The sequence below is a fragment of the Urocampus carinirostris genome, chromosome 9 (assembly GCF_059441175.1).
Source record: "Urocampus carinirostris isolate Australia breed hairy pipefish chromosome 9, RoL_Ucar_1.0, whole genome shotgun sequence".
Lineage (NCBI taxonomy): Eukaryota > Metazoa > Chordata > Actinopteri > Syngnathiformes > Syngnathidae > Urocampus > Urocampus carinirostris.
Window position 1 is genome coordinate 33,934,973 of NC_142357.1, and position 13,655 is coordinate 33,948,627.

At 38.5% G+C, this 13,655-nt stretch overlaps 1 protein-coding gene across 3 annotated transcripts in view; it reads left to right on the forward strand.

The window, feature by feature from the left end:
* Window positions 1–13,655, forward strand: part of enox2 (ecto-NOX disulfide-thiol exchanger 2) — a 307,278-nt gene that overhangs the window by 34,453 nt on the left and 259,170 nt on the right. The window contains exon 3 of one of the 3 annotated variants that reach the window (XM_088343564.1): window positions 5,896–5,968. The exons of 1 other annotated variant lie outside the window; for it this stretch is intronic. In XM_088343564.1, the coding sequence (XP_088199690.1) occupies window positions 5,935–5,968 (34 nt within the window). In that variant the 5' untranslated portion in view covers window positions 5,896–5,934. Of the gene's footprint in view, window positions 1–5,895; window positions 5,982–13,655 lie in introns of those variants that run through there. One more of the 3 variants, XM_088343566.1, reaches the window with a different exon arrangement.

Sequence of the window (13,655 nt, forward strand, 5' to 3'; positions counted from 1 at the left end):
TTAATCTGACTTCCTGTATAAAATGATCCAAACTTTTCTGTTTATAAAATGGACAGTTTATGGGTTCTCTTTTTCAACCCAACCCACCATTTGGGTTTCGATTTTATTCCAAGAAACAGTTGGATAAAAAAATAACCCAAAATATGGTAAAGAAAATAAGGTCTTATGCAAGCCAACATACTAGGTTATGTATAAAATAATCTTTTTTCTGTTATATATAAATATAATCTTTTGGGTTTACCCAGACAAAATAACCAGTTTTAAGTTGATTTTTCAAACTGTAAAATCCACTTTTTCAGTTCATTTTACACAAATCAACATACTTTCAGAGGGTGGGTGGGGGTCAACTTGAAGAAGAAAATATCTCCACAGCCAGCCATATCCCCCTAGTGGGAGGTGGCTAGAGTCATTTCTGACTCTTTTTGGGAGATTGATTCAGAGGAGGGGATTCCCAGCCCCCTCGCACAACCCAACTGAGGTGTTGGGAGTCATTAGGTGACCAAACCCCCCAATTCCAACCCCTAATGCTGAATGCCAAGCAGGGAGGCAACGGGTACCAATGTTTAAGTCTTCGGTATGACTCTGCCGAGGCTTAAACCACAACCTCCCAGTCTCGGGGCGGGTGGAAGAAAATATCATTACGTATATTCTTTTAAAAAGAAAAAAAACTTTCTTTAATGCAATAATTCTATTTTGATAATAATGTGTGCAATGTTTTTTAAGTCAAGTCAAGTCATGTTTATTTGTGATGCCCTTAATCACAAGGAGTCTCAAAGGGCTGCACAGACCACAGATGATTGCAAACTACAGACAGCGACATCTAGTGGTTAAATATTAAACAATGTCCCTTTAAAGAAATAATCATTTTGTTTTTTGTTTTGGATGCGTGGGGCAAAGTTCATTTTTTTTGTACAAAATGCTCCAATTGGGAGTTTTCGGAATAACCAAAATGTATGTTTTTGTTTAGTTTTTTTATACATTTTTATGGGCTTGTTTGTTAGGGTTCTTACTAATCATGCGAATATTAGGGAATTTTCAAGCGTATTGACCTTTTTTTGACCCAACTAAATAAATGTAACCAACTTTGATTTTTGTTGTTGTTTTTTTTTTAAACAAGGTTTATTCCCAAAATATCATGAAACTTTGCAATAAATTAATATAAGTAACTGTTTGGTCCACGCTTGACCCACTTTGGACAAACGTTTTCAAACAAATTAACCTTTTTTTAACCAATTTCAGAGATTTTTATTATTTATAACCACACAGGAAGGTGCGTTAGATTAAATTAGGTAATATATTGGTCAAAGCTTGACCAAAGTCTGGTCAAATTCGACCCGACTGTATCTACAGGATAATACTGACGTGCTGTCAAAGTGACGGATGTAAGCCAGACAGTTGCACTAAAATTCGATAGACCTTCTGAAAAGTCCCCCCCCCCTAAATTGTCTCACTTCAAGATACAAAATTGTATTGTATTCATCCTCCAGCTATGTAAAATTGTTTTTGAGCTCAGCATTTTTCATCTGTGCTTACACGATGGAGGATGCACTCTTTGCCCCTGCTCGGCCCTTCCGGCCTCTGTGTCCTTAATATGATATATTTTGAGTAACATAATTTGCGACATGTTGCTTTCCAGTTGTTTGATTTACAATATCCCCTAAAACTAACTAGAGAGGAAAAATGTTGGTTTTGTTCATAAAAATGTTTTCGGCAGTGATAGTGTTGTGTATTACATGGGTGTTATGTAAATCAAAGATTGTATGACCTGACCTAATCTTGACTAAAACGCGAACATTTTCCGGAGCTTATAATCATAAGCAAAATGATGGATAAAAACGGCTTGCCTTGGCCTTGAATTAATTACCGTTGTAAATGTTTAACAGATATGTAATCACATTACCATTAGCCTGCGTTCACATGCACAAGAAGCATGAGTAACCTACTTGTCATGCATTCATATGGGAAATATGGTTGAGAAGCCCCGCAAGCTTTTCTTTTTCACTTCCCTTTGGCCCCGTGTGGGAGATAAAGGCCTTTATCACAGAGTTAAGTATGCAGGCTAAGGGAGCGCTTCTTTAAAGAGAAGGTATACAAGAGCTGCCTCTTAAGTCACGATGACTTCTTGTGAAGTTGCTATGATTAATCCACCGCCGCACTGTTTCTGGAGATATGTGGTTCCCGATGCAGAGACAGAGAGATGAATGAGTCGAGTGGGGATTTATGCGGGGCTATCGTTACTCCTCCATCACTATAGGGGACGCTTGAGTCCGACAAGTCACGTCCAACAAAGGAAGCGCTCCCATAATCACAGCAGGACCTGGGATGCCTAGTTGTGTCCTAATCATCAGAAGGATTAATGTACTCAAAAATTTGGATGAATAGACATAAATTTATTTAGACAATAAAACGAAGTTGGTATAATTTCACAAAAAACTTTCCGTCTTCACTAAAGTCCTTTTTCGGGGATTCTTTATTTGTTGTTTTTTTTTTACAAATAAACATGACTTGACTTGACTTGACACTAAAGTTGTAATTGTTGTTTTATCATCATTTTGTCAAAGTTGCTCAGTTTCACATTTGGTAAAGATAATAATAATAATTAATAATAATTTCCTTTGTATTGTCATTCTTTGTAACAATGTACACAGAACGAAATGTCGATACACCTGACCCGTTGTAGCGAGTCGATGCAGCCGCAGCCAACAGAGGGCGCCGCCATTATACCAATTAGGTATGTCTCGGCCGAGGCGGGAACCAGCGACCTCCCAGTCTCAAAGCGGGCACACTACCATCTAGGCTACTGAGCTGGATAGATAGATAGATAGATAGATAGATAGATACTTTATTCATCCCCGTAGGGAAATTCACACTTCACATTCACATGAATACAATTATGACTCACAACACGTGGTAAGCTTTCTCTCCTGGCTTTGATCTCTTTGATCTCCGTCAAAACGAACATAAAATGCGACAGAAACAAAATGAAAATAAATCCAACCAGCTTGCCAACATCATTTTTGCCGTTCCATGTATTCCGTTACACCCCGAGCCTGCACAAAATTTAGTAATTTTATTCATATTTAGTTTCTTTTGTCTTTTATTTGCATACTCGGTATTGGAGTAATCCAAAAGTAATTGAAAGTAATCCAGTTAAAGTAACCCTACCCAACCCTGTCGGGATCTGGCTTCGCTTTCCATATCTCATACTGTACCATGTCAGTACTCAAACATTGATAACAGAATTGCAAAGATGTGGTATGCTCTTTTCTGCTTTAAATTACTATGACACAGTTACTATGATACAGATTATGATAATTCTAATAACCAGGTACTCAACCAGGTTTTAATTATTTTCCCCGATTAATTCAAACCGTCTTTTTCCAGATTATAAATCCCTTTTTTTCAAAAGGTCGGCTGTCTCTTGAAGTTATATTCCAGAGTGACTTTCATTCATTTATTTTTTTAATCCAAGATATGTATGAATGTTATGATAAGTTTTACCAAAACTCAAATTTTGTTCTTCTCTGAAAACATGCATCATTTTCTTCTAAACTATAATCTAGCGTACTTTGAAAGCTAACAGTTTTTTTTATTCTCAGAAAGCTAGCGTGAAAAATTAACGTCGTCTTATTCTGCAATGAAAGACAGTATAGACTTCATTAATAATTTAGCCACATCGTTACACGAGCCGCAAGAAAAGACTGACTTCTTTTCAAGTGCTGTATATATTTTTTTTTTCCAGGCTATAAGCCAATCTTTTTTTTTCCATAGAGTGTGTATTTCTACAAGTGATATTCCGTAGTGACGAATCCACGAAAAAAAAAAAATCACTGTCACGTCTGCTTGTGTCGTGCTATGTTGTTATACAAAACAAGTATACAGCGATCCCTCGTTTTTTGCGGTTATTTGGTACCAGAATTACACACGCTCGAAACGTAAAATTCCGCAAAGTAGTGTCGCACCCTTTTGTTTTTAAATTTTCGGGGCTTTTATTAGAGTTAGACTTACCATTTGTGTGTGTGTGTACTTTTTAAATTAGTTGTTTAGTTTGGAGTGCGGGCAACTTCATCAAAGCCCTGCTGACTGACCCCAAGAGAGAGAAAGAGATATACATCGCTTCGGCAACACGACAAAGGTGCGGGACACAAATTAGTCTCAGCAAGATGTAGGGGAACGCAGAACATGTGTCCGGTCACAATAAGTGTATGAAATACGCTAAAATAGAAATTGGCATCAGAGATCGCATCTTGGTTTACAACTTGAGTTTTTCCTTGCCCGCATGTTGGTTTAAGATCAGGGGATGGTTTAATTGTAGTCCTGTGCAGTCCTTTGAGACATTTTTGTGATTAAGGGCTATACAAATAAACGTGACTTGACTTTTTGTGCTGTAATGTAGTGTAGACATCTTCAGAATCTAGCTACATCATTATATGAGCTTTAAAAAAATACATACTTATTGTCTAGTGCTGGGGTCGCCAACCTTTTTCAAGCCGAGCGCTACTTTTTGTTACTAATTAGTGCAAAGGGCACTCAGTTTGGCACTCATTTCATAACTTATGATGTTACTACGTTAGTATGGTATTTTCTGCGTCATCATTGGAAGTTGGGTTAACTAGACTAAGTCAACCACTCAAACAATCATTTTATTGGAAAATCACAATGGCCCAGCACTGGTAAGCTATTTCCAGAACAGGTCCGAAGGCACCTCAGTTGTTCTTAGGTTGCACCCTGGTGCCAGCAGACACTTGGTTGGATACCCCTGGTCTATTCTGTTTTTTTTTTCTTAGTAATTACTAATGGTTTACTTGTTTATCGACACAGATTTCCAGAGTTTTGGGGGTTGGTTCTCGGCTGATCCTTTTTAAGAAAACAATATTTTCCAGGGATCTCATCTCCCTTCTCATTGTTCTGAGAAAGTCAGCCACTGTCTTATTATGCTTAAATGACTAACATAATTTGAATTTCTGTTTTTGTGCCAATAAAACATTTTTTTTATAAATAAAACGAGATTGAAATGCTTAAAGTGTAAGTTTTATGTTATAGAACCACCAAATTGGGATTAATAGAATCCAGATCAGCGGGTCTGACTTCTTAATAGATTGGAAATCGGCAATAGACCTGAAATAATCAATTATGGCACACCTTGTGTCTAATAATGTATTACCCTAGAATAAAAGAAGATGTTCCCAAGTATATTATTTTGATTCATCCCAAACACATCAGTATGCTGCAGCCATTTCTGAATGACAAAATTCAGGGCTGTAACTTGGTTACAAGAATTCTTTTATCAAATTGTTAACCCTGTAGAATATCAAACGTAAGATTCTAGTTGGAAAAAGCATTGTGCAAATGATGTCTTCAGGGATTTTCAGACATTTCTTCACAAGAAGGCCCCAGTCATTGTGTAACCAGCTGTGGGGCCGCTCCGAGCATAGTCGGATGATATTTGGGGATAAGTGCGACCTTCTTAGTGGCCCGAGAGCTGTGTCTGCATGGTGTGACTGATGCAGATTATCATAGCCGGAGAAAACCAATTACCGTGGTCATCATGTCACCCTTCATATGGCCTCTTGGTGGAATGAAATGCATTACAGTCTTCTTGTGCCATTTTTGTGTTTTCCCTTCACTGATCTCCGACCCAGTCAGAGTGGTTATACCACTGTCAATGGGACCCTCTGAGGGTCGTGCTTCACGGAGAAGTCGAGGAATTACATCCTCTTTTTGTCCTCCGTAGCGATTGGAGACAAAGCCCTTTTATTGCAAAGCCCGAGCGCGTCCTTGGATGACTGCAATGCCGACACAATGCATCGTCGAGCTGTGACATACAACGATATCTCTTTCGCCTTTTATGAAGTCAACAAATGTGCTGCTCATCAGAAGTTTCTTGTCTTTCAGAAAAAGGCTGGAGTCAAACAAGTCAACTGTGGCCTGGGAATGTACAAAGGCTATAGAGCGAGCAGAGTCACAAGTAAGAGACCATGGTGCGTGTTTGTTCTCTGGGTTAGTTCTACATGAAAACAGCAGCTTCTTTTTCATGCGCAACGGGGTGCCATGTTGACATAACTGGTTTGCTAAGGTAAAACACACAGTGATGCTCGGGTTGAAAGCTTTCGTTAGTAAACTATGCTGTTGCTCACAGCCTTAGAATAGTGTCAATATGGTAAATGGTCTCCATTTTATATAGCACCTTTCAAGTTGCTGAAGATCTCCCAAAGCGTTTTACAATGTCCCACAGACTTACCCATTCACATACTCAGTGTCTTGACACGTTCAACTCTCAGTCCCAAGTTAAACGCTCTACCTCCTAAGCTACAGCTGCCCAGTTTTGAAAAGATCCCTGCCCTTAGACCAACTTTATTGTTATAGACCGGTGTAAACAGCGACCTGGTTGATATGAATTTCTAAAATCATTATTGCTTTATTTTTACTATGTTATTATCATCTTATTACCAACTTCTATTTAATGGCAGTAGGTTTAAAATAAGCTCATTCAACCACTAAAATGTCTACCTTGCATATGGGCCCTTAATAATTCAGTATAACCTTTTTGAAGTTGAGAGTTACTTTTTGTTACTTATTAGTGTTTGATATGCAGTTCTAAAATGGCAAATGCTATAACTATGTTGTTACAATGTTATTGTTATTTTATTATTTGACCAGATTCTAAGTAGGGTTGAAAACAGGCTCAATCAAGCAATAAAATCATTTGCTTTGTGTAGGGTGGGGTTCAGCAACCTGCAGCTCTTCCACATCTGGTGTCACGACCAGAACGGAATTAGGACCCAGATGTGTAATGTTAACCAAACGTTTATTGAGATAAAGAGGAAAGGCAGCGCCTGCGATCCGGTGCTCGCTGGAAGCGGGAAGCAGGGCGCTCACAGAATCGGAACGTGTTCTGAATGCGGAAGTGGATCTTCCAGAGCGGGAGATCTTGGTGTCGAATATGGGAAAAACAGGTCGATAGCCAGGAGCAAAACGTGGTCGGGATCAAAAACGAGTCGTAAGCCGGGACCGGAGAGCAAAACGTGGTCGGGGTCAAAAAAAAGGTAGGCGCCAGAGATAAACGGGGAGATCAGGAATGGATAGGTGGAAAACGGGTGAAAAAAGTGGGACCAATGGGAGTCGGAGTTAAAGTGCTTGCCTTGTAGAAACAGAGGTTCGCTGACGAACTGAAAGCAGGCAAGTGAAAGGACTGAGCTTAAGTAGGACGGGGAACCAATCAGGAAGCCCGCAGCGGCTGGCGCCAAAAGAGCGGGCACAGGTAAAACTTATCAGTCATCATGACATCTGGCTCTTTAGTGCTGTCCTAGCGGCTTCCTGGAGAAGTTTCAGACATGTTTAAAAACGGAAAAAGATAGAGGAGGGAGACGTATTTTTTGTGTGATGTTTTCAATAGAACAACTATTAAATATTAAATGGTTAACTTTTATGTATGAATCAAATTCTGTTTATTATTTAAAAATCTTTTCATAAGGCTTTTCATTTATTGTACCAAACATATATATATATTTTTTGGGTACATCATAGCTCTTTCAAAATTTGGGTTTGGAGACCCCTAGTTTAGCGTTACTGATTTACTTGCATGTATAAATTATTGACTGACTTTTAAAATAATTGTGCCCACGGGCCCCACGTTGGTGACCCCTGCCTTCTATGCTTGTAATGCAATCATAACTTTTGTCGGGCCAGCAGGGGGTAGTTTTGTGTCTTGCAAATGACCTCCATAGCCATGATGACCGGGGAGGGGGTAAAGCCATGCGGCTCAGTGTTGCCCACGTAGCACCTTTGTCACTATATTTAGAGACTCTTCCAAATACTCTCAAGGCTATTTTTCAAAGAACCGCGATGAGCAAAAAATATCTTGTGACATTTTTGGGGGTAATTTGATTCCCTGTGACTCCCTACAGAGAAGGAGATGTTTACCCCTCCGAGTACAGACAGGAAATGAATGTTGCTTGTGTAAAGCCATTTTTAGAAAAGGTCAACAAAGAATTTTGTTGTGTAGGAGTAGTTGATCATTTGGAAGAAAATAGACTTAATTCATTAGTTAGAATGCTGAGAGCATTATTATAGGCCAACTTTGCCCCATGACAGTTCTAATTCAAGCCATTCAAATTTAACTTATTGAGAAACATATTTGGGATGTGAGCTTAGATAGCTTTTATTCTGCATTCTTAGTTATTTTAACATTAAGCTTAGAATATTAATGAGCTCTCATTGACCTCACTTGAAACTTATCACAAAAGTGCAAATTTTTCTGTGTCTTTACTCCCACATACAGCATCCGATTTACACCAATGAGATTTTAACAAGTTCAGAAAATTAATGTATTCCACAATTACATAGCGTTTAGGTACAAACAGTTAAACTAGGAATATCTTGTAGGTCCTATTCATTTTCATCCATTCATGCATCCATTATCCGAACCGTTTATCCTCAGAAGAGTCAAGGGGGTGCTGGAGCCCATCCCAGCTATCTTCGGGCAGTGGGCAGGGGACACCCTGAACTGGTTGCCAGTCAGTCGCAGGGCACACAGAGACGAACAACTCACTCGCTCATTCACACCTAGGGACAATTTGGACCCGCCAATTAACCTGACATGCATGTTTTTGGGATGTGGGAGGAAACCGGGGTGCCCGGAGGAAACCCACGTAAGCATGGGGAGAACATTCAAAATCCACACTGGAAGGTTCGATCTCAGAACTCTGCCGCACACGCGCTGCCGTGCGGCCCTATTCATTTTCTATGGGACTTAATTTTAACATCCAACTTAGAACTGTACTTTCCAAATGCATCAATGGGCATCAAATAATCATCTGCATATTAATTTACGTACAACTGTTCTGGAAATTGATTTAAAATTAAGGTGTATTGACTGAATAGATTTATATCATGATTAGATGGGTAAGACCTTGCCTGCCCCACACAGGATTATGTGTTCAATCCCCAGCCGAGCCCACAATTTTTTTATGTTCACTTACTGTTTCAAACTTCTGTATTTTCTGCACATACATTTGCCAGAAATCCCAAAGTGATACATTCTTGAAAAATATCAACAATGTACTGTATTTTTTGGACTGTATTTGCCAGAAATGTGATACTGTGCCTTAAAATTCATTGAAGTCCGGTGAACTTTATGGTCCGGAAAATGCGGTGATTAGTTTTATATAAACATGTTTCAAACAAATATACAACAGCTCATTTCATTCCACTCTCCCAATAGTTCAGTAAGTCTGATTAAATATATTTCTTGCTGTATGATGAAAATGTATACTATCTAAATTTGGATTCTCTTTCGCCATTTAGCTACAAATAGTTGCATTTAAAAATATCTCTGCTGTCATGGTTTATTTTTTATATGTTTGTTGAAGTAAGTTAAGGAACTTGATATTGTGTGTATAAGTTTTCATATTATTAGCTGTAGTAGTTCTTTGCTGTGGTATTTTTTATTTTATTTTAGGACAGTTCTGAAATGCTAGCTAACCCTACTTCAAATTTAGCACCAAGCTGCAAGACTGTAAAACATTTATCTTCAATCTACCGTATTAAATATGAAACTATTTTCAAAACGGGTTTCTTATAGCATCCTTCTTAATAAAAAAATGACATTATAGTGCTTTGTGTTCCAAGAAAAGAGGGGGTACTTGTCTCAAACGATTGTGATAGATGAAAAAAAGAGAAGAGAAGCTTTAAAGAGGGCCTTTTTGTTGGTGGCTTCTAGATGACTGTGTACTCTCCCATTACTCTTACGCAGCACAATATGGTGGCTATAATGAGCGCTCAGTCTGATGCTTGGCCTTTCCTCCCCTCTCCAGCTTCTCCTCCCCTCTTGTCGGCAACGGCGAGCCTACCGCTTTCTTCTCGTTTTTTTCTCGCTTTTATGCCGCACACTTTCTCCGCTGTTTGCCTTCGCCCGGTCAGCTTTAATTAGCCGCCTGTCAGTTTTCTCTCCTCGGCTGTTGAAGGCTGAGCATTTTTATATTCATTTCAGGTCAGTCTGAGTAAAGCTATTGAGTGTCTGTCTTTATGAATAATTATTTGAATATAGACAATTATTTACTCTACTAGGCTGATGTTTGAGGAATTACTTTGTCATTAGTGATGCGTACGTTGGCCATTTGACTCCAATTTTGGGGCTTGTGAATGTGAAATTGAAATGCTGAGTCTGAAATAACGTCTGCCTGGACGTCGGGCGTAAAACTTACACAACTTTTTCAATGCAAAAAAAAAAACTAAAGATTTTTTTTTCAACTCAAACGTTTGCTTTATTCCGATTTCGAAATCTTCGTCCAGTTTGGAAATTTTGGTTAGTTTGGAAATTTGCATACTTAGCAGCCAATCAGAAGCCTGCATCGAATAACTTCGTGCTTCCGGACCTCCCCGAGCGTTATAGGGTTTTGCATTGGACGGAAAACACAAAAGTGGAGAAATGGTTAGGAATCAAGCCAAAACCTCAGCCCCAGAAAATGAAATGAAATGATGAAATGATCTGCATTTATATATATAGCGCTTTTCAAGTCAATGACTTCCCAAAAGCGCTTTACAATGTGCTCCACATTTCCCAATAGTGGCCTTGTATTGCAGCCATGTAAGACGCTAACCTGCTTATTGGGGGTATTAGGGGTTCAGTGTCTTACCCAAGGACACTTGGACATGTAACACGGGTCAGTCGAACGGGATTCAAACTGGGATCCCTTGATCCCAAGACGAGCTCTCTACCTCCTGAGCTACTGTCGCCCCAAGAAAGAAGAAAGATTCAAAAGCAGCTGACAAAATGTATCACGCTACAAAATGTAAACGTACATTAAATGCATCGTGGAAAGAAGAGTTCCCGTGGCTTGTAGCAGACGACGCAACGCAAGCATTGCATGATTGAAGATGAGTAAATACAGGTACATACTGATGGCAGATGGAAAACAGCCATGTCATGCACATGCAATGAATGTTATAAGTAAATTTATAACAAACGTAATCTTAAATTGTTGTTCTGTTATATATTCTGATTATCAATCCTTAATACTTCGCAACAATGTTTTTTTTTTCGTCTTATTGTTGTGAAAAATGGGGCACTTTATGGCTGGGCAGGCGACTTTGCAGATTTGTCTGCCCTGGTGTCCGGTAACTTTTTGTCATGAGTTTCAGACACTGATTCAGTCTCTATTTCATATCAGTGGTCGGCAACAAGCGGGCCAGTGGGTTTTTTGGTATAGGGCTGCATAGAAAGACAGTTCTATTTTTCTTTACCCAATGTTGTTTTACTGTCATTTAGATTGGGACTAAAAATTCCATCCCTACCCAACCCGGCCTGCTGGTATAAAAGTCCAAACTAGCCCGACCAATCAACTTGATGTAAATGTAAATATGTAAATGGTCTTCATTTCTATAGCGCTTTTCAAGTCAATGAAGACCTCCCAAAGCGCTTTGCAATGTGGTTCACACTTTTCCCTTTTACACACTAACGAACCGATAGCAGCGTCAGCCATGCAAGGCAACTGCATATATAAGTAGTCGGGAATCGAACCTGCAACCGCTTGATCCCAAGACGAGCGCTCTACCTCCTGAGCCAATTTGACTGACCCGGAAGAAAACCTGAGTTTTAATAATTTTTTGCGAGGACTCTGGAGGAGGAAGGATAGGTGACTTTTGCTGACTCCGCCGCCTCTAGCACGTCGGGATTCCTGCCCACGGGTGATGCAGCGAAGTTGCAATAGCCTCAAGTCCCAGGTTTTATTCTAGCTACTGGCTTCCTTGTATGGAGTATGCATGTTCTCCCTGTGCCCTCGGGCACTCCAGTTTCCTCTCACATTTCAAAAACATTGCTGGGATGGTTCCAGCAACTGCGGAACTCTCGTTAGGCTAAGAGGTACAGAAAACTAAATGTGTTTTTGGTGTGATGTTAAATGTACATCTAGATGTTCTACATGCTTACACGGTGGATTCACCCTCATTATTATAAATGTTGTTATAATTATTGTTATTGTGATTCTACTAAAAGTACACAAATGTTTTCAGACAATGTCCATGGTACAGATAAGGTTGCAGGCCACTAATTTGAACTCTTAGCCTGTTGTTTGAGGAATGAGTTTAGCATTAGTGATGCATACAATGACAATTTGACCTTAATGATCGGGTCTATGAATATAAAGTTTGAAAATGATGAGTGTTCAGTCAATATTGTATAGGAGAGTTCTCATTAAATTGTTTTGATCGGGGGGCACCTGAATAATCCGCTAACTAGTTTAGACAATAGTCAGGTTTCATCGGAGGTTGGATTTCTACGTGGCATGAGGAATCATTGACATAATGAGTGTGTTTAAATACATGATCAACGCTTCCAAGCTTCTTTTTAAAATTTGCCTACAGTGTATTCATGTAAATCACTCCATGTCCTTACACATGGCAGTTGTTTTAGGGGTTGTCTGAGTCTCTTTTAAACCTACCTCTCCTATTCAGAACCTGGAAATAGCATAATAAAATTCAACAACACATTTTAGAAATGTATACCAACCTGCTAGCCCTTAGTGCTAATTTGTCACGAAAAAGTAGCAGGTGACCCCTGTTCTAGATGACTTTTTCCAAATAAAATGACATTTCTATAAATGCCAGATTATTTTATGATACTGTCGAGAAGATTTGGTCAACTAGGTGGATGCAAATTCCCTTTCGACAGTAAATATGTTAGTTACTCTGACTTATGTACCTTTTTGTTTTATTTTATAATGTATGCACCAGCAACATAGTTTTGTAGCTTTAAAAAATATATATATATTATTATTTTAAGGCAAACTGGACCATTAACAACAACAAAAAACTAATAAAGGTTACCCAAAAAATAGAAATATATATTTTTTTAAATAACACAAATAATTTACCTTTTTTGTGTCAACCCCCCACCATCACCAACAACTAATACATTAGGTCATATTGGGAAAAAGTAACCACCCAAGAAAAATTGTTTCCATTATGTATATAATAAACTAAAACAATGTTTTCTTATGAATCACAAACCAAATGATTGGATGTTTTTGTTTCAACCCAATAAAAATCATGTTGATTATTTTAACAGACTATAATAATTGGGTTTGGATAAAATAACCGCTCCAAAATGTTGTTATTTTGATTAAAACAACCCCCCCAAATTGGCAAGTTTTTTTTAAACAGAAAAAATAAAATCATTTTTCTTCAGTTTAAAAAAAAAATTCAGTCGCACGAACTTGGATTATTCTTACTTTTTTCAAGCGATGAAGTTCAGAAAACGAGTGGGACTGAATGAGTTTATCACTTCCGGCTAAGTAATTTCACACGTTCTCTGATGAACAATACCGCATTTTTTCGATGCCAAATTTTTTCGCACCCTTTATTCATATAAATCAGGCCATCCAATTATACTCAAATTTCCATGATCTAATTTGATATCATCAGATGCTAAAGGGTAGATGTGATTCGGGTTTTTATTTATAAAAAAAAAAAGAACGCTCTTGAGGGATAACAAAAAAGATGCTAATTTTCTTTGTTGTTTGTGTAATAGTACAGCGGGCCTTGGGTTTGGTTATTGTTCAAATAGGTTTCACTCCCTTGAGTCAGACTTAAAAATGGAGGCTACTTGATGATTCAGAACAACATACAAAAGAACTTTCAGCAGTGATTGTGACCCA